This window comes from Balaenoptera physalus (assembly GCF_965194825.1).
Source record: "Balaenoptera physalus genome assembly, chromosome: 21".
Lineage (NCBI taxonomy): Eukaryota > Metazoa > Chordata > Mammalia > Artiodactyla > Balaenopteridae > Balaenoptera > Balaenoptera physalus.
This window is the reverse complement of record NC_138902.1, coordinates 7,904,747-7,927,248: the sequence shown is the minus strand read 5'-3', so window position 1 is coordinate 7,927,248 and position 22,502 is coordinate 7,904,747. Positions and strand designations below refer to the sequence as shown.

Below are 22,502 nucleotides of genomic sequence, written 5' to 3'. Positions count from 1 at the left end.
GAGATATGGCCCAGGCCATTTTGTGTACTGATTTTTCACTTAGCATTATTACTATGTTCCAATGTCATGTAAAACTCTCAAGTTACACCATTTTAGTGACTACATAATATTTCGTCTTTAGAAGTCACCCGTGTTTCCGCAGCCATTCTCCTGTCTGGGGACAGTTAGGTGGTTTCCTCTTTTTCATGATCATTATAAACGACCCTGTTAATAAACATCTTTGTACATGAGTATTTATTCACATTTTAAATTATTTACTTACTTGTTTTCTTGAACCTTTGAGACTGATGTCATAAAGTACACCATTCCCTACCTGAGTCCTCCTCATTCAAGGTAGAGGACTGGGATGGCCCTGCCTCTGGCCCAGCCTGGCAAGTGTACAAGCACCGTTCCTCGTATGAAAATAAACACCGTTGCTCGGAACTGTGTAAATCATTTCTGACTGTACTTTTGGGAGATGACATTACTGGACTGATTTTCGAGTTTGGTATTGGAATTGCAAACAAGGTGACACTTTTATTATCTCATGCTCTCATCTACTGTAACTGACCTCCTGGAAGCTTTGGTACATGAGATGTCTGCAAGTTCAGATTTAAAGCACCTGCAGTCTGTGGCCCTCCACAGAAGTGATTTTCAGCTGAAATGCTTAGATTTGCCCTAACCTGGAATGCTCTTGAAGGGTACCTCTTTTTGGGTCCTGCGGAACTGATGGAGACTTACCTCCACGGGAAGGCCGGCTGTTCTTTTCTCTGTGGAGGCACTAAGTGCCCATGTTGAAGGGCGGTCAGCAGGCTCTCCCAGCAGCAGGCCTTCCTCTCTCGTCTCTGGCCTCGGAACAGCTGCGTGTGAGTCCCTTTCTGTGGGCTTTCCCTGTGCAGTGCAGCCTCCTTCTCTGATCTGGTGTGCTCTTTGCTTCTCCACACCATTGTTTGGAGCAAGGGTGACAGCCTGCCCCTGACCCCTGGCTCCGTTGGTTGCACTGGCCGGTTTTACTGTGTCTGAGTGGAATGTTCCTTCTTTCCTTAGGTAAGGGAGTGACTCTTTCTTTCTGTTTTTAACTATTTAACTTTTATACTTTATCCTAAGGGACTTGGGGGTTGGGGGGACAGTGTGGCAGTACAGGAAGGGAAAATATCCAAGATGACCCTGTTGTTTTCCTTCTTTTTTTCCTCAGCTCTGTTGAGATATAATTGACAAATAAAATGGTAAGACCCGCGTCGCAGCCAGAAGACGCAGGGCCACGGGCCCCAGTTAGGCAGGCCCCTCCGTGCGGCGCTCACTTCGGCACCGGCCTCATCGCCCTCCGCGCCGGGGGGCTGCCCTTCCAACCGGCAGGCGGCCCCGTGGGGGCGGGGCTCGAGGACGTCAGTGCACTCGTCGTGCGTCCGCACGCAGCCCCGCCTCCCATGGGAACCCGGCCTGAGGAGCAGGGCAGCCGGAAAGGTAGGAGATGTGGAGAATTTGGGGTTTCCAAAAAGCGTTTGCTGACTGATCCAAGCAAAGGTGAGACATGGTTGTATCAACGCATTTTTTTTTTAATATGTAATTGCGGGGGAGCGGGCGGCGGCGGCGGGCGCTGCGCCGGGAGGGGGCTGCGGCCCGGCGGCGGCGCCCGGCCGCGCGCCCCCGGCCCGCCGTATTCCCGGGGAAAGTTTGTGGGGAGTTGCTGTGGGGGTGAAGCGCCTGCCTCTCCAGGAGGAGCCGCCGCCGCCACTGCCGCCGGCGCGGCGGAGCTGGGGCTGGTGGCGCTGTGGTGCCGCCGGCTCGGGAGAGGGTCAGAGCGGCCGGCGGCGGCGGCGCGGCCCGGCTCCGGCCAGGCGGGCGGGTGGCCGGGCGGGCGTCCGCGCTCCCCGGCCGGCCCGGGCCCCGGCCGCGGCCCCCGGCTGTCAGCGGGCGGGGACCGCGCCGCCGCTCCCCCGCCAGGCGTGGGGCGCCCAGCGCGGACCCCGGAGTTTGTTTACGTCCGGGCGGGTGCCCGGGGGCCACCCGCAGACCCCGCAGCCGCCCCGCTCTTTTGTGTGCCTGCAGGAGCGGCGCGGAAACCGGCCCCTCCGCGGCCGGGGACCCAGGTAGGGGCGCTTGGGGAAACTTGCTGGGGGCGGCGGCCGCCGCGCACGCGGAGCCCGGGTGTCGGGTGTCCCGGGGGCGCGGGGACGGGCGCCGGAGGAGAACTGCAACTTTCCCCGAACGCAGGCCCGGCTCTGCGCCCGGGCGCGCGGTCTGTCCGGGCCGGGGGCGCTTGCTCCCCGGAGCCTGCCGGGCGGCCCTTTTCTCGCGCCCAGGGGCTCCCGCGGACCCCAGTAAACAACCCCCCCCCCCCCCGCTTCTCTCTGATCCTCTCCTCCGAGGCCCTGTCCTCCCAGCAGGGTCCGCGGGGGGCAATGGACCGCGCGGCGGGTCCGCTTCGAAATGCCTACTCCGATCGGGTTCTCGAAAGCAAAGCCCCGGGGGCCTCGCTGGACTGTGGTGTGCCGGGCCGTGGTCCACGCGCCGAGCCCCGGGCGCCGAGGGGCCATCGTGCTGGGGCTCCACATCCGGCGCCCGAGCCGCAGCCGTGCCCAGGGGGCGCGTTCCTGCCTGCCAACCCCCACCCAGGGGAGCGGCGCGCCCTCGGGGTCCGCCCGGGAGCTGCCAGCTCCGCGCTTGCGGCGCCTGGATGGCCCCGGGACTCTGCCAGGTGGATGTTGTGCGTAGCCGGAGCCAAGTTGAAGTCTCATCAGCGCTTCCTAGAGACTTTTGCCATCCTGATGGTTTTAAAGTGGCACTTCAGCGTTGTGATTTTTCTCTGATCACCGAACTAAAGCCCCCAACAAATGGAAGATGTTAGCATTCTTCATTCCAGAGAAGACCACAGTTTGATAATCTCGAGAAGCTCATCAGGAGACCACCTGGGACCAGATTAAAGGAAGCAAGAGAAGCTCATTAGGAGAAGACCCCCTGAGGCCAGATTAAAGGAGTGCAGGCCCTGCCCACACCGTAATCTTTATCAGCAACCCGCCCTTGAACCATTGCTATAAAACTCACCAAATCCTCCCGGTTTAGGGACACACAGTTTTGAGGGGCACGAGCCCGCTGTGTGCCCCTTTGCCTGGCAGAGCAATAAAGCTATTCTTTTCTACTTCACCCAGAAAAAAAAAAATAATAATAATATTTAATTGCAGTGGTTGATTTTTTTATTAATTAATTTTTAAAAATTTAATGTTATATATTTATAAATTTATATTTATATATATATAAATATATGTTATATATTTATATTTAATTAATTTTATGTAATTTAATTTTAATTAATTAATTTTTGGCTGTGTTGGGTCTTCGTCTCTGTGTGTGGGCTTTCTCTGGTTGTGGCAAGTGGGGGGCCACTCTTCATCGCGCTGCGCGGGTCTCTCACCGTCCCGGCCTCTCTTGTTGTGGAGCACAGGCTCCAGACTCAACGCATTTTAAAAGTAGTAAAACTCCCGATAAGTGTCTCTGCTCGCCCCGCCCAGAAGAGAGCGTGCCCTCCATGAGGGACACGTGAAAGGCTGAGTGAACGTCTGCCTGTGGTCTGTTACCTGGTGCACGGGTGTGTGAATTTCTGCGGAGAGCTCTCAATTTCTGTAGTTTCTGCTGACTTGACAGGGTGGTTGGCAAATGGTGACGTGTTCCATGCATTCAGGACATGATCGTGGTTACTAATAATCACTTTGTTCTCTCTGTGCATGCCTGTGTCCTAATATTTTCTTTTTATAAGGACCCCAGTCATATTGGACCTAGAGCCCGCTCATTTGACCTCAGTTACCTATTTAAGGGCCTTATCTCCAAATCCAGTCATATTACGAGGTATTGGGGGTTAAGACTTCCACATATTAACCTGAGCAGGACACAATTCAGCTGATAATAGAAGGTAAGAGTAATTTAAGCAAGTAAGTAACTATTTTTTAAAGTGAGTTGCTTAAAGATATGAATTGACTCAAGAAGAACAAGAAGAAATTACATAACACTGTACGTTATACAAAGGTATTAAATTAATCATCATAACATCCTGTGAGATCCGCATGAAATCAGACTAAACAAGATTAAGCAACTTATCCAGAGTTGTATAGTTAGTACTTTCCAGAATTTAAACCAGGTATTTTCCCAGTTCCATTCTACATTATATTTTCATTTCATTATTTGAAATGAATTTTGAGTCTTCATTTTGCTTAGTTTCTGAAGTTCTATGGGGATAGAATGGAGTTGGATATTTTCAATGACATTCACACATGGGGAAGGAAATTGAGTCCAGAAGCTTCCGCGATGTTTCCATGGAGAACACTAACAACAGAACCAGAAACACCGTTATCCTTTTGGTTCAGTCATCTTTCGTAACACACTACAAGAATTAATTTTTTTTTTTTCAAAATACCTGTTCATATTTTTTTCCTATTATTTTTTTACTGATTAATCTGTTTCTTTTTCACTCATAACAGTTTTTTTTTAAATGTATTGTAATTATATTCCAGGTATTCAGGAAAACTAGAGCATTTTTTTTTTTTCATACACACACACTGTGTTTTATTTTTACAAGAGATAAATAGACTGACACCAAGCATTGTACATGGATGACCACAACAAAAGCAACAATGATTGCAATTACCAAACATGAAACATACTCATACTATGTCATAATATTGACATTCATTCCAGTAATCCTCCACTGTAACAGCTCCTTTACTTTGCGGTGAAAATTGATTTGTATATTCTTTGCCTCTGAGTCCTTGTGGGATTTTTTTTTTTTTTTAATTCAGACAGAAAGTCACAAAAATTATACTCATCCTCATCAGTTCACTCAGTCCCATGTAATTAATTTTTTTTTATCTTGATCCTTTGTTAGCACTTTTATGAGTTCATCAGTTTTTCATTAGAGTTCTGAAAATGCTTATTCATTCAGTTCAGCAGTACAGTCAGTTACGAGAAACCTGTACTTGTCAGAGTCTTTTCCATGAATTTCTTGAAGATGAAACCCTTTTATAGGAACATATTTGCAAACTCATCAGAGTACACCCAGAACTGTCTGTAAATGACAAAAGACTTAAAAATGACCACGGTTAAAGATTTGATGAAAGTTCATAATAATGCAGTTGACAAGAAAATTAGTTATTTCTGAGATATACATTTTAAAGTAATAACTAGGATTATGACTTATAACATTATACGAGAACATATAAGATTTTTAGAAATTTCATGTAATGTCTGAAACATTTATATTAACATATTTCCATACAAATAACCCAATGAAAGTTTAGTATTAGTTGTTTTGTTTGTTTTTTTATACTGCAGGTTCTTATTAGGCATCAATTATATACACATCAGTGTATACATGTCAATCCCAATCGCCCAATTCAGCACACCACCATCCCCACCCCACCGCAGTTTTCCCCCCTTGGTGTCCATATGTCCATTCTCTACGTCTGTGTCTCAACTTCTGCCCTGCAAACTGGCTCATCTGTACCATTTTTCTAGGTTCCACATACATGCATTAATATATGATATTTGTTTTTCTCTTTCTGACTTACTTCACTCTGTATGACAGTCTCTAGATCCATCCACGTCTCAACAAATGACTCAATTTCGTTCCTTTTTATGGCTGAGTAATATTCCATTGTATATATGTACCACATCTTCTTTATCCATTCGTCTGTTGATGGGCATTTAGGTTGCTTCCATGACCTGGATATTGTAAATAGTGCTGCAATGAACATTCGGGTGCATGTGTCTTTTTGAATTACGGTTTTCTCTGGGTATATGCCCAGTAGTGGGATTGCTGGGTCATATGGTAATTCTATTTTTAGTTTTTTAAGGAACCTCCATATTGTTCTCCATAGTGGCTGTATCCATTTACATTCCCACCAACAGTGCAAGAGGGTTCCCTTTTCTCCACACCCTCTCCAGCATTTGCTGTTTGTAGATTTTCTGATGATGCCCATTCTAACAGCAGTGAGGTGATACCTCATTGTAGTTTTGCATTTATCTAATAATTAGTGATGTTGAGCATCTTTTCATGTGCTTCGTGGCCGTCTGTATGTCTTCTTTGGAGAAATGTCTATTTAGGTCTTCTGCCCAATTTTGGATTGGGGTGTTTGTTTCTTTAATATTGAGCTGAATGAGCTGTTTATATATTTTGGAGATTAATCCTTTGTCTGTTGATTCATTTGCAAATATTTTCTCCCATTCTGAGGGTTGTCTTTTCGTCTTGTTTATGGTTTCCTTTGCTGTGCAAAAGCTTTGAAGTTTCATTAGGTCCCACTTGTTTATTTTTGTTTTTATTTCCATTACTCTAGGAGGTGGATCAAAAAAGATCTTGCTGTGATTTATGTCAAAGAGTGTTCTTCCTATGTTTTCCTCTAAGAGTTTTATAGTGTCCAGTCTTATATTTAGGTCTCTAATCCATTTTGAGTTTATTTTTGTGTATGGTGTTAGGGAGTATTCTAATTTCATTCTTTTATATGTAGCTGTCCAGTTTTCCCAGCACCACTTATTGAAGAGACTGTCGTTTCTCCATTGTATATCTTTGCCTCCTTTGTCATAGATTAGTTGACCATAGGTGCGTGGGTTAATCTCTGGGCTCTCTATCTTGTTCCATTGATCTATGTTTCTGTTTTTGTGCCAGTACCATATTGTCTTGATTACTGTAGTTTTGTAGTATAGTCTGAAGTCAGGGAGTCTGATTCCTCCAGCTCCATTTTTTTCCCTCAAGACTGCTTTGGCTATTCGGGGTCTTTTGTGTCTCCATACAAATTTTAAGATGATTTGTTCTAGCTCCGTAAAAAATGCCATTGGTAATTTGATAGGGATTGCATTGAATCTGTAGATTGCTTTCGGTAGTATACTCATTTTCACAATGTTGATTCTTCCAATCCAAGAACATGGTATATCTCTCCATCTGTTGGTATCATCTTTAATTTCTTTCATCAGTGTCTTATAGTTTTCTGCATACAGGTCTTTTGTCTCCCTAGGTAGGTTTATTCCTAGGTATTTTATTCTTTTCATTGCAATGGTAAATGGGAGTGTTTCCATAATTTCTCTTTCAGATTTTTCATCATTAGTGTATAGGAATGCAAGAGATTTCTGTGCATTAATTTTGTATCCTGCAACTTTACCATATTCATTAATTAGCTCTAGCAGTTTTCTGGTGGCAGTTTTAGGATTCTCTATGTATAGTATCATGTCATCCGCAAACAGTGACAGTTTTACTTCTTCTTTTCCAATTTGTATTCCTTTTATTTCTTTTTCTTCTCTGATTGCCGTGGCTAGGACTTCCAGAACTATGTTGAATAATAGTGGTGAGAGTGGACATCCTTGTCTCGTTCCTGATCTTAGAGGAAATGCTTTCAGTTTTTCACCATTGAGAATGATGTTTGCTGTGGGTTTGTCATATATGGCCTTTATTATGTTGAGGTAGGTTCCCTCTGTGCCCACTTTCTGGAGAGTTTTTATCATAAATGGGTGTTGAATTTTGTCAGAAGCTTTTTCTGCATCTCTTGAGATGATCATATGGTTTTTTTTCTTCAATTTGTTAATATGGTGTATCACATTGATTGATTTCCGTATATTGAAGAATCCTTGCATCCCTGGGATAAATCCCACTTGATCGTGGTGTATGATCCTTTTAATGTGTTGTTGGATTCTGTTTGCTAGTATTTTGTTGAGGATTTTTGCATCTATATTCATCAGTGATATTGGTCTGTAATTTTCTTTCTTTGTAGTGTCTTTGTCTGGTTTTGGTATCAGGGTGATGGTGGCCTCATAGAATGAGTTTGGGAGTGTTCCTTCCTCTGCAATTTTTTGGAAGAGTTTGAGAAGGATAGGTGTTAGCTCTTCTCTAAATGTTTGATAGAATTCACCTGTGAAGCCATCTGGTCCTGGACTTTTGTTTGTTGGAAGATTTTTAACCACAGTTTCAATTTCATTACTTGTGATTGGTCTGTTCATATTTTCTGTTTCTTCCTGGTTCAGTCTTGGAAGGTTATACCTTTCTAAGAATTTGTCCATTTCTTCCAGGTTGTCCATTTTATTGGCATAAAGTTGCTTGTAGTAGTCTGTTAGGATGCTTTGTATTTCTGCGGTGTCTGTTGTAACTTCTCCTTTTTCATTTCTGATTTTATTGATTTGAGTCCTCTCCCTCTTTTTCTTGATGAGTCTGGCTAATGGCTTATCAATTTTGTTTATCTTCTCAAAGAACCAGCTTTTAGTTTTATTGATCTTTGCTATTGTTTTCTTTGTTTCTATTTCATTTATTTCTGCTCTGATCTTTATGATTTCTTACCTTCAGCTAACTTGGGTTTTGTTTGTTCTTCTTTCTCTAATTTCTTTAGGTGTAAGGTTAGATTGTTTACTTGAGATTTGTCTTGTTTCTTTAGGTAGGCTTGTATAGCTATAAACTTCCCTCTTAGAACTGCTTTTGCTGCATCCCATAGGTTTTGGGTCGTCGTGTTTTCATTGTCATTTGTCTCTAGGTATTTTTTGATTTCCTCTTTGATTTCTTCAGTGATCTCTTGGTTATTTAGTAACGTATTGTTTAGCTTCCATGTGTTTGTCTTTTTTACGTTTTTTTCCCTGTAATTCATTTGTAATCTCATAGCGTTGTGGTCAGAAAAGATGCTTGACATGATTTCAATTTTCTTAAATTTACTGAGGCTTGATTTGTGACCCAAGATGTGATCTATCCTGGAGAATGTTCCGTGCGCACTTGAGAAGAACGTGTAATCTGCTGTTTTTGGATGGAATGTCCTATAAATATCAATTAAATCTATCTGGTCTATTGTGTCATTTAAAGCTTCTGTTTCCTTATTTATTTTCATTTTGGATGATCTGTCCATTGGTGTAAGTGAGGTGTTAAAGTCCCCCACTATTATTGTGTTACTGTCGATTTCCTCTTTTATAGCTGTTAGCAGTTGCCTTATGTATTGAGGTGCTCCTATGTTGGGTGCATATATATTTATAATTGTTATATCTTCTTCTTGGATTGATCCCCTGATCATTATGTAGTGTCCTTCCTTGTCTCTTGTAACATTCTTTATTTTAAAGTCTATTTTATCTGATATGAGTATAGCTACTCCAGCTTTCTTTTGATTTCCATTTGCATGCAATATCTTTTTCCATCCCCTCACTTTCAGTCTGTATGTGTCCCTAGGTCTAAAGTGGGTCTCTTGTAGACAGCATATATATGGGTCTTGTTTTTGTATCCATTCAGCCAGTCTATCTCTTTTGGTTGGGGCATTTAATCCATTCACGTTTAAGGTAATTATCGATATGTATGTTCCTATGACCATTTTCTTAATTGTTTTGGGTTTGTTTTTGTAAGTCCTGTTTTTCTCTTGTGTTTCCCACTTAGAGAAGTTCCTTTAGCATTTGTTGTACAGCTGGTTCGGTGGTGCTGAATTCTCTTAGCTTTTGCTTGTCTGTAAAGCTTTTGATTTCTCCATCAAATCAAAATGAGATCCTTGCCGGGTAGAGTAATCTTGGTTGTAGGTTCTTCCCTTTCATCACTTTAAGTATATCATGCCACTCCCTTCTGGCTTGCAGAGTTTCTGCTGAGAAATCAGCTGTTAACCTTATGGGAGTTCCCTTGTATGTTATTTGTCGTTTTTCCCTTGCTGCTTTCAATAATTTTTCTTTGTCTTTAATTTTTGCCAATTTGATTACTATGTGTCTCGGCATGTTTCTCCTTGGGTTTATCCTGTATGGGACTGGGACTCTCTGCGCTTCCTGGACTTGGGTAGCTATTTCCTTTCCCATGTTAGGGAAGTTTTCGACTATAATCTCTTCAAATATTTTCTCTGGTCCTTTCTCTCTCTCTTCTCCTTCTGGGACCCCTATAATGCGAATGTTGTTGCGTTTAATGTTGTCCCAGAGGTCTCTTAGGCTGTCTTCATTTCTTTTCATTCTTTTTTCTTTATTCTTTTCCACAGCAGTGAATTCCACTATTCTGTCTTCCAGGTCACTTATCCGTTCTTCTGCCTCAGTTATTCTGCTATTGATTCCTTCTAGTGTAGTTTTCATTTCAGTTATTGTATTGGTCATCTCTGTTTGTTTGTTCTTTAATTCTTCTAGGTCTTTGTTAATCATTTCTTGCGTCTTCTCAATCTTTGCCTCCATTCTTATTCTGAGGTCCTGGATTATCTTCACTATCATTATTCTGAATTCTTTTTCTGGAAGGTTGCCTATCTCCACTTCATTTAGTTGTTTTTCTGCGGTTTTTTCTTGTTCCTTCATCTGGTACATAGCCCTCTGCCTTTTCATCTTCTCTATCTTTCTGTAACTGTGGTTTTTGGTCCACAGGCTGCAGGATTGTAGTTTTTCTTGCTTCTGCTGTCTGCCCTCTGGTGGTTGAGGCTATCTAAGAGGCTTGATGGGAGGCTCTGGTGGTGGGTAGAGCTGACTTTTACTGTGGCGGTCAGAGCTCAGTACTGGACAACCTCTTGTCCGGTGTGAAGACTAGTGGAATTTTTAAACCTCTAATCTAGGGTAAGGGTGCAGCTTTTATTTTTACCTGCTGGCTTGTGTTCACAGCACCTTTTAAAGACTGCTTGCTTAACTACAGCTGCATACCATATCCCAGCTACAGAAAGCCTTTTCAATGTTTGCCAGTGTTGTTTCCATAATAGTAAACATCACACTTTAGCTGGGCAGGAGTCAGAGTTTTACTATCAGTCCAGGCAAGACCAAAAATTCAAAGCAAATTCAATTTTGCTTAAGGGAACATTGTAAGGTAACAATTCTTCATATCACATGCCTCATATGACCCATTTCAAACCATAGAGAATGACACCTTTATGTGTCACTGTCTCAAGAGACAAACAAATGTGAACAGCTAAAACATTTAAAAAGTGCACCAAGCTTCGGAAGTCTCAAACAAAACTTGAATTTTCTGTACATACTCCTGTCAAATGAAGTTATTTCCTGTACACCACCCCTCTTGCAAAGTGGTCTTCTTTTTCCTTTCATTTGACCTAGATCGGCTAGGAGACCTAGAGAAAGATTGGGATGGCTTGTGATTTCTCTCCTGGGACAGTGATCTCTCTCTTCTCCTATGTCTAGAAAGGGACCTGCTCTGGCTGAGGGAGAAGCTTCTCCGTCTTGGAGATGTGTGGCGAGGTGGAGGACTCCTCCTCCGATAATCATCTCGAGGGCGACGACCCCAAGGAGGCGGTCACGATTTCGACTTCTCTTTTCCCCATTCCACAGGTCCACTCTTACTCGGCAGCCACATAGTGTTCTCCCATCTAGTTCTCGGACAGCATCGGCTGCATCTCGGGGATCTTCACGTTCAACAAGAGCGAAGCCGGGAGGGTTTTTAGCAACCCACACACTTCAGAGTGGTCCATAATAGCCTAAAGCTCGTTCCAATTCAGTCTTGTTACCACTGTTTCCAAGATTCCCTACATAAACTTGACAGTCCAACAGACAGGAATCACGATGCAAGACCCTCGTGGCTCCTGGGTTTCACGGGCCACAGGGTGATCCCGGGCCTCTAGAATCTGGCAGCTGAATCTGCTCGCACAAGCTGTCCTGTGGGGATGCTTTCCCCCCTGTGTCCAGCCCGGGGCCCTACTGGCTTGGCCCAGCCTCCCGGGTGAGAGGGTGAACCCCAGCTCCCTGGAGCAGACACTCAGAGCCCTGTTGACCAGACTCACGGGACTGGGGCAGTGGCTGGACATGTGTGGCCAGCCTGGTGGTGTTTGGCCCCGTCTGCAGTTGCAGTTCCAGCTGAGAAAGAGCCTCGCTGTGTAATTTTCTCCTGGTTGTGTAAGGATCCCCGGTGTCATTTGACAGAAATGTAGATGGTGTGTTCTTTCTCTGTTTTCTCCCTGCTTCCTCTCCTCTCTCTCTGTCTCTGTCTGTCTGTCTCTCTTTCTCTCCCTCTCCCTCTCTGCCTCTCCTTCCCTCCTGCTCCCACTCCTTCCTGAGAGAGGGTAGACAGAGTGTGAGAGAGGGAGACTCAGAGGGAGAGGGAGGGAGAGGGATCCCTGTTTCCCTCCCTCTCTCCCTCTTCCTCTCTCCCCTCTCCCTCCCTCCCTCCCCCCTCCCTCTCCCTCTCTCACCCCTCCGTCTCCCTCTCTGCCCCCTCCCTCTCCCTCTCCCTATCTCCCTCTCCCTCGTCTCTGCCTCTCCCTCTGTCTCCCACTCTGGGAGGGAGTGAGGAGATGGAGAGAGAGAGGGAGAGTTGGAGGGAGAGGGAGAGGGAGGAGAGGGAGAGAGGGAGCGGGAGAGGGAGAGAGGGAGGGAGGGAGGGATAGAGGGAGGGAGGGAGAGACATCCCTCTCTCCCTCTCCCTCTTCTTCTCTCCCTCTCCCACCTCCCTCTCCCACTCTCTCTCTCCCTCTCCCTCCACCTCCTTCCCTCACCAGAGAGGGAAGGAGGTGGAGGGAGAGGGAGAGAGGGAGGGAGAGAGGGAGAGGGAACAAGGTAGAGGGAGAGAGGGACAGGGAAAGTGGGACAGGGAGAAAGGGAAGGAGAGAGGGAGAGGAAGGGACAGAGAGAGGCAGAGGGAGAGATGGAGGGAGAGGGAGAGTGAGAGGCAGCGAGGGAGAGGGAGGGAGGAAGAGAGGGAGAAGGGCTGAGGAGGGGGGCTCCCTCCCCCTCCCATGCTCTCCCCACTGCTTTCTCTTTTTTCTGCTTCAACAGACACCAGGCACCTTTTAGATCAGCCCTGAAGTCAACGTTGATGCTTGGACGGCCTGACCTCCCCGCTGACTTCCAGCCCTGGACCACAGCTGGGAGATGACGTCTACAGGGCCCTGGGTGGCAGGCTGCACAGGTCCCTTCTCTGACGCCCAATCTCTCCTCGTTTACGAGGCAGCCGCCAGCTCCCCTCCCTGACTCCCCAAGATTTTGGGCCTTTTTATTATGTGTCGATAATGCCATGAGCTACTATTTAACTTTTCTATGAGGACCCATTTCCCGAAATGCAGTGGTTTTCAGCATTGGCTGCACTAGAGAACCCCCAGAGAAGGGAGAGAAGTCTCTCCCTCCCTCTCTCTCCCTCTCCCTCCGTATCTCCTTCTGCCTCTCTCCCTCTCCCTCTCCCTCTGGGGTGATGCCTGATGAGCTCAGATTCGCAGATGTTCCCCCCATCCCCTCTCTGTGCCTTGCGTGGTGTCTGGGCCTTCTCACTGTGGCCTGGGCACGGCCTTGACATTCAGACATCGGGTCCTGTAAGGACACTTGCGTTTGGTCCACACCGCGTGTGGCTGCAGTCTGCGCTTCTGCCGTTTAGCATCTTCAGTAGATGGGGGCTGTGCACGAGCCCTTCATCTTCCCCGCAGACACCACTGGTGCTTGCTGGGCCTCGCGGGTGATGCAGGGGGCACGGGGAACAGTCTTGTGTCCCCACCTTCTTGGGCTGCAGACAGGCCACGTTGGTCCTGTGGTGACTGGGGGCTTCCAGGAGAACCCCACCGCAGAACCGGAGAGGTGGCCCCAGAGAAGGTGGCGTACGCCTGGGGCCGGGCCTCACCAGCGAGCCACGGGCCACCTGCAGCAACAGGCGTCTCGCCGTCCAGGGACTGGGTGTTCGGGCGCTGTGGGGATGAGCTGCTGTCTGCACGGCAGCCGAGTTTGTATTGTTGAGCCCGGGGAGGCCCCTGCCTGGGTGGCTCCTGGAGAGCCTGGCCGCATTTATTCCTGCCCTTGGCCTTAGAGCCCATCACGTTCACGCTGTTTCTGGTTCCAAAAGGACCTGTGTTAATAAAGACCACGTGTTAGGACAGCACCAAAGTGTCTAGAAATCCGGGCCAGGAGGAGGAGGGAGGGGGATTGGCTGTGCCCGCCAGTGGCCTGAGAGCCCTGCCCGCATGCAGAGACCTGGCCAGGGGTCCCACAGGGAGAGCATGGCCCACGGTCCCCAGCGCCGGCCGTCTCTGGGTTCCAGGAGAACTGCACGATCCTCGGGGAGCTGGTGAGGCTGCAGGTCCAGAAGTCCTGCCTGCTGGGGTTCAGCACGCGTGCCGACTCCATGCTGGAGATGAACATGGCCAAGACCAGCCAGGTGGTGGCCACTTTCCTAGGTAACCCCGCCTCCACCTGAGTCCCAGTGGGGAGGGCGTCAGGCGGACCTTATTAACTGGGCGTGGTGCTGCCTGAGACCCCACTGTGTCAGCCCTTGGGGGTCACCTTCCCAGACCATTCTGCTTCGAGGGGCGCAGGGTGGGGGGGCGGCTGGGGAGCCGCCACAGGGACGTAGCCGAGCCTCTCCCCTCTGCCCGCAGATGAGCTGGCCCAGAAGCTGAAGCCCCTCGGGGAGCAGGAGCGGCCGTGATCCTGGAGCTAAAGAAGGCCGAGTGCCAGAGGCGGGGCCTGCACTGTGACGGGCCCATCAACGCCTGGGACCTGCGCTACTACATGAACCAGGGGGAGGAGACGTGTTACCACGAGGACCAGTACCTGCTCAGTGAGTCCTTCCCCATGCAGGTGGTCATGCGCGGGCTGCTGGGCATCTCCCAGGAGCTGCTGGGGCTGACCTTCGACCTGGAGGAGGGCGCCAACGTGTGTCATGAAGACGTGAGGCTTTACACGGTCCGGGACGCGGCCTCGGGCAAGGTCATCCATCGGCAAGTTCTACCTGGATCTCTACCCTTGGTGCGTGCGTGCGTGCAGGAACCTGTCGGCCGTGGGCCGGAGCTCCTCTGTGGAAGCTGGGCCTCACCCCGCGTCCCTCCCCAGGGAAGGGAAGTCCGGGCACGCGGCCTGCTTCGGCCTGCAGCCGAGCTGCCTGCAGCAGGATGGGAGCCGCCAGATCGCCATGGTGGCCATGGTGGCCAAGTTCACCAAGCCCACGCCCAACCCGCCCTCCCTGCTGCAGCACGATGAGCTGGAGACCTACTTCCATGAGTTCTGGCAAGCGATGCACCAGCTCCGCTCCCAGGTGGGTGCGGGCGCGGGGCTGCGGGCAGGGGCCGGGGAGGGCCCGGGCATGCGTGGTCCTCAGGCAGGCCCTCGCCACGGGATTCTTCCACTGATGTCACACCGCACGTGGCGACGCCCTCGGTGTCAGCTTCCATCATCAAAGCCCACGCACTGGGCGCATAAACAACAGAAATGGATGTTCTCGAGACTGGAGGCTGGAAGCCCCAGATCAAGGAGTCAGGACTGGTTCCCTGCATGTTAAGTACATGTACTCAAGAGTTGCCTTTAAAAAAGACAAAAGAAAAGAAAGGCACGTTGCCTGCAAGTCTGGTGACAGGCGGCGATGAGAACCAGAGGGAAGGCTCTGGGGCCGGGAGCGCCGCGCCCTGTGAGGCCCTGGGGCTGCTGCCAGTCTCCGTGGAGGCTCAGCAAGTCCCAGTGTCTTCCCCACGGGGGGACCCCCAGCTGAGCCTCTGGGCCCTGGACCCAGTGCTCGTTCAGTCTTCCTGCGGTCAGCCCTTCGTCCTGAGAGCGATGCTCTCACAGGCTGCACCGGAGCGCGCGGGGACAGTTTATTGAGCTGTGCAGCCATCACTACTGTCCTGTTTTGGAACATTTCCATCACCCCAAAAATGTTCCTCACGCCCTTAGTTATCACTCCCTCCCTTCCCCTGCCCCTGACAACCAGGAACCCACTCTGACTCTGTGGATCTACCTGTTCTGGACGTTTCCCCTCAGTGGGGTCACACCCTGTGTGTCCTTCTGTGTCTGACTTCTCTCGCTGAGCATCGTGTTCTCAGGGTCCATGCACGTGGCAGCGAGTGTCAGGGCTTCACCCCTTTGCGTGGCTGAGGGCCGGAAAAAAGAAAACTGAAAAGAAAGGCACGTTGCCTGCGAGTCTGGTGACAGCCGGTGATGAGAACCAGAGGGAAGGCTCTGGGGCCAGGGGCACCGCACCCTGTGAGGCCTTGGCGATGCTGCCAGTCTCGGTGGGGCACGGGCAGCGCCATCACCCAGGGGCTGCGGGACAAGCTCATCAAGTTCCGGCAGGCCAACCCAGGTGCGGCCGGGCCGAGGGAAGGGAAGGGGGCGCCTGGACCGCCCGGCTGGAAAGTGCGGCCTGGACACAGTTCCATCCCCCCGTCTCCTTCCTCCTGCCCCCCAGGCCTCTTCAACCTGCGCCAGATCGTCCTGGCAGAGGTGTACCAGGCCCTGCACACGCAGACGCCCGCGGACCCGGCCCAGGAGAATGCCCGCCTCTGCCAGGAGATCCTCAGGGGCCCAGCCATGCCAGGCAGCCAAGCGCGAGCCGGGCCCACCTTAGCGGTCGGTTGGCGGCTACTGCCCAGGTCAAGCGGATCGTCTGGTGGTGTGTGAAAGGGGACCGACTGACAGGCTCTGGCCGAGGCCCGGTGACCTCTGGCCTCTTCCTGCCTCAGTTCCTTGGCTGGTCCCTCCAGCTGTGGCCCGCGGAGTCCGAGGGTGGGGTGGGCGTATCTGCACGTGCTTTCTGGAGAGCCTGGAAGAGGCAGGAGAGGGCTTCATAGCCCGGACGGAACACGTCGACGAGGTTTGCCCGTGCGTGTCGGTGCGGACACGCGGTTCACTCCCTCGTGAGTGCTTTAACCCGCGCTCTCCCCGTGCTGGAGGGCGAGCCCTGACTCATCCCTCGGAGCCTCGGCAGCTGACCTTGTAAGAGGCTTAGGGGCGAACCCTCGTGAGCTTCAGTAGAAAGTCGGCAAAGACTGATTTGTGTTCCTCCACTGAGTTGCCTGCAAGGTCCCAGTTTTCTAGAAGTGTTGGGCCAATACTCCCTCTAGTGGCAGGGGACTCAGACAGGGCTGTTTGAGGCCCCCGCTCTGGGGAAGGGGCACGGAGCGGCCAGGGGGCCGGGCAGGAGCCTCTCCGCGTGTGTCCCAGGGACCCACCTGCCTGCGACCTTCGGCCGCCCGGCAGGAAGATACACCGCCCAGTCCTATGGCTGCCTGTGCAGCGAGGTGTACTCCGCGGACACGTTCCACACACGCTTCAAGCAGGAGGACGTCCTGAGTGGCAAGGTGAGAGGCCGTCCTGCCGCGCAGACCAACACGGAGGTCCTCGGCTTCGGCCTAGATGCTTGTGCCGCCCGCCTGGGCCTGCCAGGCTCTGAGGGCCCTGCCCTGGACCTCCTGCTCCCCTGCCCTTTGTTCAGTCACAGCAGAGGTGGCCACACCCACACCCTCAGTGAAGGCAGAGCTCCACCCTCCTGCAGCCCCGCCCCCTCTCGGCAGGTTGCCATGGACTACAGAAGCTGCATTCTGAGGCCAGGTGGCTCCAAGGATGCCAAGGGCATGGTGAAGCTCTTCCTGGCTTGCGACCCCACGCAGGATGCCTTCCTCCTGAGCAAAGGGCTGCAGGTTGAGGGCTGCAAGCCGCCGGCTGCTGACGGCACGGGGTTCTGCCCACTCAGGCGGACCCGGTGCCTTAGCGCCCCGCCGGGGCGGGGGAGGGGCCGCGTGTCCTCCCAGCCCCTGAGTCCCTGGCGGCCGGCCTCGGCCAAAAGTCTCCACCTGGATGTGTCTGGAGGGCCTGGCATCAAGGCTCCCCCTTGTTGCACTAATGCAATCCCTTCCTGGGGAGCTTTCCTGCTTACAAAACGGTTCTTTGAAAATGCAGCCATTAATAAAAAGACTCCACTCCTGGTCTCTGCCTACGGTCCCTTCCACCACAGGAGCGGCATGGAGGCCGTCACACTGGGGGGAGTTCTGACCTTGGTCGGGGATCAGCCCTGCGGCCGTTGCAGGCTGCTCTCTGCTGGTGTAGCGTCTGGGTCACTGGGAGATGGCTGAGCTGTGGGGTGAGTTCAGACGGGGATGGCTCCCCCCACCTGGCCGGGCCGGCTCTCTAGTGAGGGGGTGTCAGGTTCCTGCCGGCCTCTCGCCTGGCACTGTTTGGCATGTCGGGGGCTGTGATTGGCTGCAACTGGTTCTGGCGGTGGGCACAGCTGCGGGAAGCCCTGCTGTGGCTGTCCCTGTCCCCGTGGCCAGCCCGCTGGCTCCCTCCGGTCATCGGCAGCTGGTGAAGTCTGGACCACAGCAAGGGGCCGCCTTCCTGGGTCCTAGCGATTCTTCCCAAAGGCCTTAGGGATGTGTTTTGGTGGCAGTAAGAATTCAGAGAGGGTGCTGCCCCACTGGAATGCTAGGGTGGGTCTGGACAGTCCCTTATGTCCTTCCCTGGCCTTTGAGCTCCTCGGGAGCCCTGCCTCCGGCCCTTCGCCCCCACAAAGGACGCCAGGCAGCGGAGCGAGGGCATGGGCAGCGCCCCGACCTTCTCCCCAGGGCCCAGGCGGGCAGGCTGTGCCACGTTCTGTCCTCCCCTCAGCCTGCCCGCCCGTTCTCACCCGCCCTGGGCCAGTCGGCTGTGGACCAGGCTGTGGTGTCTGCCCTTCTGCAGACCCGGCTCAGCTCCCTGCACCCACTTCTGTGCCTTCTGTGTTCTGGGCTGGTCGCAGGCCCAGAGCCGGTGGGCAGGCACCCCGTGGCCGGGAGGGCTGTTCCTGCGAATTCCCTGGGGCTCGAAAAGGAACACAGCTGGCCTTCCATCCGGCACTTCTCGATGGACATGGAAGGGGCATGTCGGGGCCTGGGGGCTGCTCGTCTTCCCGTGCACCGAGCCCCTCGATGGTCCCCGTGCAAAATCCAGGTGTGGCGTTGGCACCCCAGCCGTGTGCCGGGCAGTCTGTGGCAGGTGCCACAGGCCTCGGGCTGGTGGGCCACAGGGTTCCTGAGCGGCAGGTCAGGACTGAGAGGGTGAGGCCTTTCCCCAGGTCCAGGGCCCAGACTGACACCGGCTGGAGGCCCCTCCGCTCACCGCCCGCACCCCCCAGCCCCTGCCCTCACGTGAGCCCCCAGGGCTGAGCTCAGGTGTTGCATGCCCAGGCTCCCCAGCAGCCCAGCCCGTTCCCACTCCTCCGTGGTCACTGAAGGACTTGGAAGCAGGTTGCCCCACAGAGACTGCTGTTCCCCGAGCCCTGGGCAGGGGCCAGGGAGGACAGGCACAGGGCCCTGCAGGGGTGTGGTCGCCAGGGCAGCCGGAGCAGCTCCACACAGTAAGTAAGAGCATCTCACCAGAAACAGTGCGTTTCTCCAGCCACCCCGGGACCTGAGCTCAGGTCCTGGGGCAGGAAGGGGCAGCAGTGCAGCTCTTAGCTGTCACTGGGGGTCGACTGTGGCCCGGTGCCACCTCTTAGATCCAACCCCGTCCCCTTCCGAGGTTGCGACCGGACCCCTGCCAATTGGGTTCTCACTCCTCTCCATCCCCTACGCCTGCTCCATGAAGGTGGACGGAACACATTTCTTAAAAGGTTAGAGCTCGGGCTTCCCTGGTGGTGCAGTGGTTAAGAATCCGCCTCCCAATGCAGGGGACAAGTGTTCAAGCCCTGGTCTGAGAAGTTCTCACACGCTGCGGAGTAACGAAGCCCGTGCGCCACAACTACTGAGCCTGCACTCTAGAGCCCGCGAGCCACAACTACGGATGCCCGTGTGCCTAGAGCCCATGCTCTGCAACAAGAGAAGCCACCGCAATGAGAAGCCCACGCACCGCAACCAAGAGTAGCCCCTGCTCGCCGCAACTGGAGAAAGCACGCACGCAGCAAGGAAGAGCCAACGCAGCCAAAAATAAATAAAATAAATAAATAAATTTAAAAAAATCATATTAAAAACCTATTAATGAGATTTTAAAAAATAGTCAGTTAGTTACTTAGTTAATTGTGCCGGGTCTTAGTTGTGGTAATCAGATATTTTATATTCTTTTTTGTTCCTGAACAAAGGCCTCAGAATCCAGTATCTATTTGATAACGCTCACAGCATAGCTCAGCACGGAATAGCCACATTGTTTTTCTTTGGCTGCTATGTACCAAACAGCCTTTTGTACTGTTTTACCAAATGCATGTATTTAATACCTGTTTTTAAAAACATAGTAAGGGGCTTCCCTGGTGGCGCAGTGGTTGAGAATCTGCCTCCCAATGCAGGGGACACGGGTTCGAGCCCTGGTCTGGGAAGATCCCACATGCCGCAGAGCAACTAGGCCCGTGAGCCACAATTACTGAGCCTGCGCGTCTGGAGCTTGTGCTCCGCAACAAGAGAGGCCACGACAGTGAGAGGCCCGCGCACCGCGATGAAGAGTGGCCCCCGCTTGCCGCAACTAGAGAAAGCCCTCGCACAGAAACGAAGACCCAACACAGCCAAAAATAAATATAAATAAATAAAAATTAAAAAAAAAGCTTTAAAAAACAACAACAACAACAAAAAAAAAACATAGTAAGATCTCAAAACTTTAAATTGACTAAAATAAGATTCTCTCTGTAGTACTACTTATTTGACCAACAAACACTACCTGATGACACTGGTGTGGTGCACTGAGCCTTACTCTAGCATATCGGGATAAACCCTGTTGCGACAAGTGTTCATCCTCCAGGTCCCCAAGGCCTCTCACACACTGCCAGCGAAACTGCTTCCTGCTTGGGAAAGAGTGCCCCAGTTCGTTTCTTCAGAAGCTTGAAGGCTATGTAAGCCCTCCAAAAGGTTAGAGGGCAAAGAACAACTCTAAAACTGGCACATTTGTTTAAAAAAAAACACTTGTCAATATTACAAGAGCCAGCTTGCTTTCCCTTGTGACACGTTTTCTTAGGAGGCAAGGGATGTGGCCATGTGACTTGGACAAGCTGTTTCCCTCTGTCTCAGTGTCCCACCTGTGAGTGAGTAGTCTGACTCAACTTAATGACAGATATCTGAATAAGGATCATGAACAGTGGCATCTAATTTCCAAAATAAAAACAGGAGAATGAGTATGTCTTTTACAACAGGACGTCATGTCTACCTCAATGATATTGCTAGCCTTGAGTCCAGTGCTTCTCGCTCAGTGCAATTGTGCCCCTCATCTGGGAAATGGGGAAAGTCTGGGAAAGTCTGAAGGTGATTTTGGTTGTCACAACTGGGAGGAGAGAGAGGGAATGTTACGGGCATCTAGTGAGTAGAGGTCGGGACCTTGCTAAACACTCTGCGGTGCACAGGACTCACACCCACAGTAAAGGTTTATCTGGCCACAAAAGTCAATGCCTTGGTTGAGAAATCCTGCCTTAGAGCAAACCACGGATACTCATCTTTAGCAGGTAACAGGGCATTTACTACCCACCTGTAAACCTACAGACTTCCCGACTTACACAGCTAATCCTGTGGCAGGAATGAAATAGATAGCGTGTGACCATCTGGTAGTATCTAGGTTTGCCCCTCAAGTCACATGGGACAGTGCTAGAGACTGACATTTTCTATATTGGAGGCCTTTGGCAAGCCACCAGTTTTCTAACCTAAAAAGTCGAAGCAGCATTACAATACACGTAGTAACACGACAACTCTGCTTTTATAGAGAGATTAGATGTGGGAAAGGAGCTTATCTGACATCAGAAGGAAATGCTTTAAACACATCACATCTGCTGGTTTGACTGTCAAATCTTGACAGCTGGAGAGGTAGGAAGGTAGACAGGAGAGAACACATCAAAGTTACGGGCCTGCTGAGTCCTCGGGTCTAACCATAATACACTTCGTACTGCCCTGGGTCCAGGGATATGTTCTAACACCCTCTCAGTCACTTACGGTCCATAGACAGACCAAGTGTAAATTCACAATCATCAGCAAGTGTACCAAAATAAGGCAGAATTAAGAAACTTGAACGCGAGCCCTACCTGGTCTTTTTCTTCTTCACCGACAGAATCACCTGATTTTGCTTTTTCAGGGTCTTCCTCAGGTTTCTGTTTGGCAGGGCTGTCACATACAGTAAGGCCAACTGTTAGCTCAGCCAGACCCTAGACTTGCAGTGGGCACAAAACAACGTATATTCCTCCCTACCAAGAGTACCCTCTGTTTGGAAAGATTCAGGGCATGGACACCCTCTTCCCTCCAAGGAGAAGCCCTTTTTGCCAGGACATTAAAACAAGCTTCGAGTTTAATGTTTCTTTGGATGACAGGTTTAGAATACCACCGTTTTGCAAACCCTAAGAAATAATGGATCTAGACTTTGATCAACGGCTGCTAGAATCACCGAAGAGACATTACATGCCTCTGATGGCCAGCCCCATACCGTCAATGAAGTCGCACAAAATAAAGCTGGAATCTGATCAGGACTCTAGACCTAACCACCAGTTTACAGAAAACTGGAGACAAGGGAACACATTAACCACCAAAACGATGCAGTCAGCCAGACCTAGAAGCTATTAGACAAAAGACCTATTTTCTTTAAATAAATGGCAAGAAAATAAGGAATCTATCACTTGAAAGGCTTAAGGAACAAATCAACCAAACTCTGTTACACAAGGGGAGGTATGAACACTGCTATATATTTGTTAGTAAGGAACTGTTACACTTTATAAGGCATGTTTTGTCTTCTTCAAAAGACTGTTTGCTAGATGTTAGCAATTATAGCAAAATATGAAATAAAAACTTGTCAGAGAAAGAGACCCTGTCATCTAGAAATATCGTATTTGTGGATAAGATGACATGTCCGATTTGTTTCAAAGTAATCCAACTGGGGGAACATGGGTGTGTATGGAGTTGTAATCCATTTGGAATAATTTTCACTTGGAGCCTATGGGGGTATAGATG

At 50.4% G+C, this 22,502-nt stretch overlaps 1 protein-coding gene, 1 long non-coding RNA gene and 1 pseudogene across 3 annotated transcripts in view; 1 reads left to right on the top strand and 2 right to left on the bottom strand.

Annotated features, from left to right (window-relative positions):
• LOC309651495 overlaps positions 1-22,502 on the bottom strand; it is a 181,596-nt gene that overhangs the window by 23,222 nt on the left and 135,872 nt on the right. The gene's annotated exons all lie outside the window — the stretch shown is intronic.
• Positions 1,451-17,550, top strand: LOC309651566 (thimet oligopeptidase-like; the record flags this gene model as incomplete). The annotated part of the gene is given in 11 exon segments (XM_082444416.1): positions 1,451-1,466; positions 1,504-2,069; positions 13,895-14,030; positions 14,232-14,273; positions 14,276-14,568; positions 14,570-14,601; positions 14,686-14,887; positions 16,034-16,191; positions 16,308-16,350; positions 16,689-17,099; positions 17,102-17,550. Coding segments are annotated over 11 exon segments (2,067 nt in total). The 3' UTR covers positions 17,270-17,550.
• On the bottom strand, positions 9,485-13,670 carry LOC309651567 (annotated as a pseudogene). Its single transcript has 2 exons — positions 13,358-13,670; positions 9,485-11,459 (listed from the first exon to the last, which is right to left on the bottom strand). The product of its transcript is annotated as an uncharacterized misc_RNA (transcript).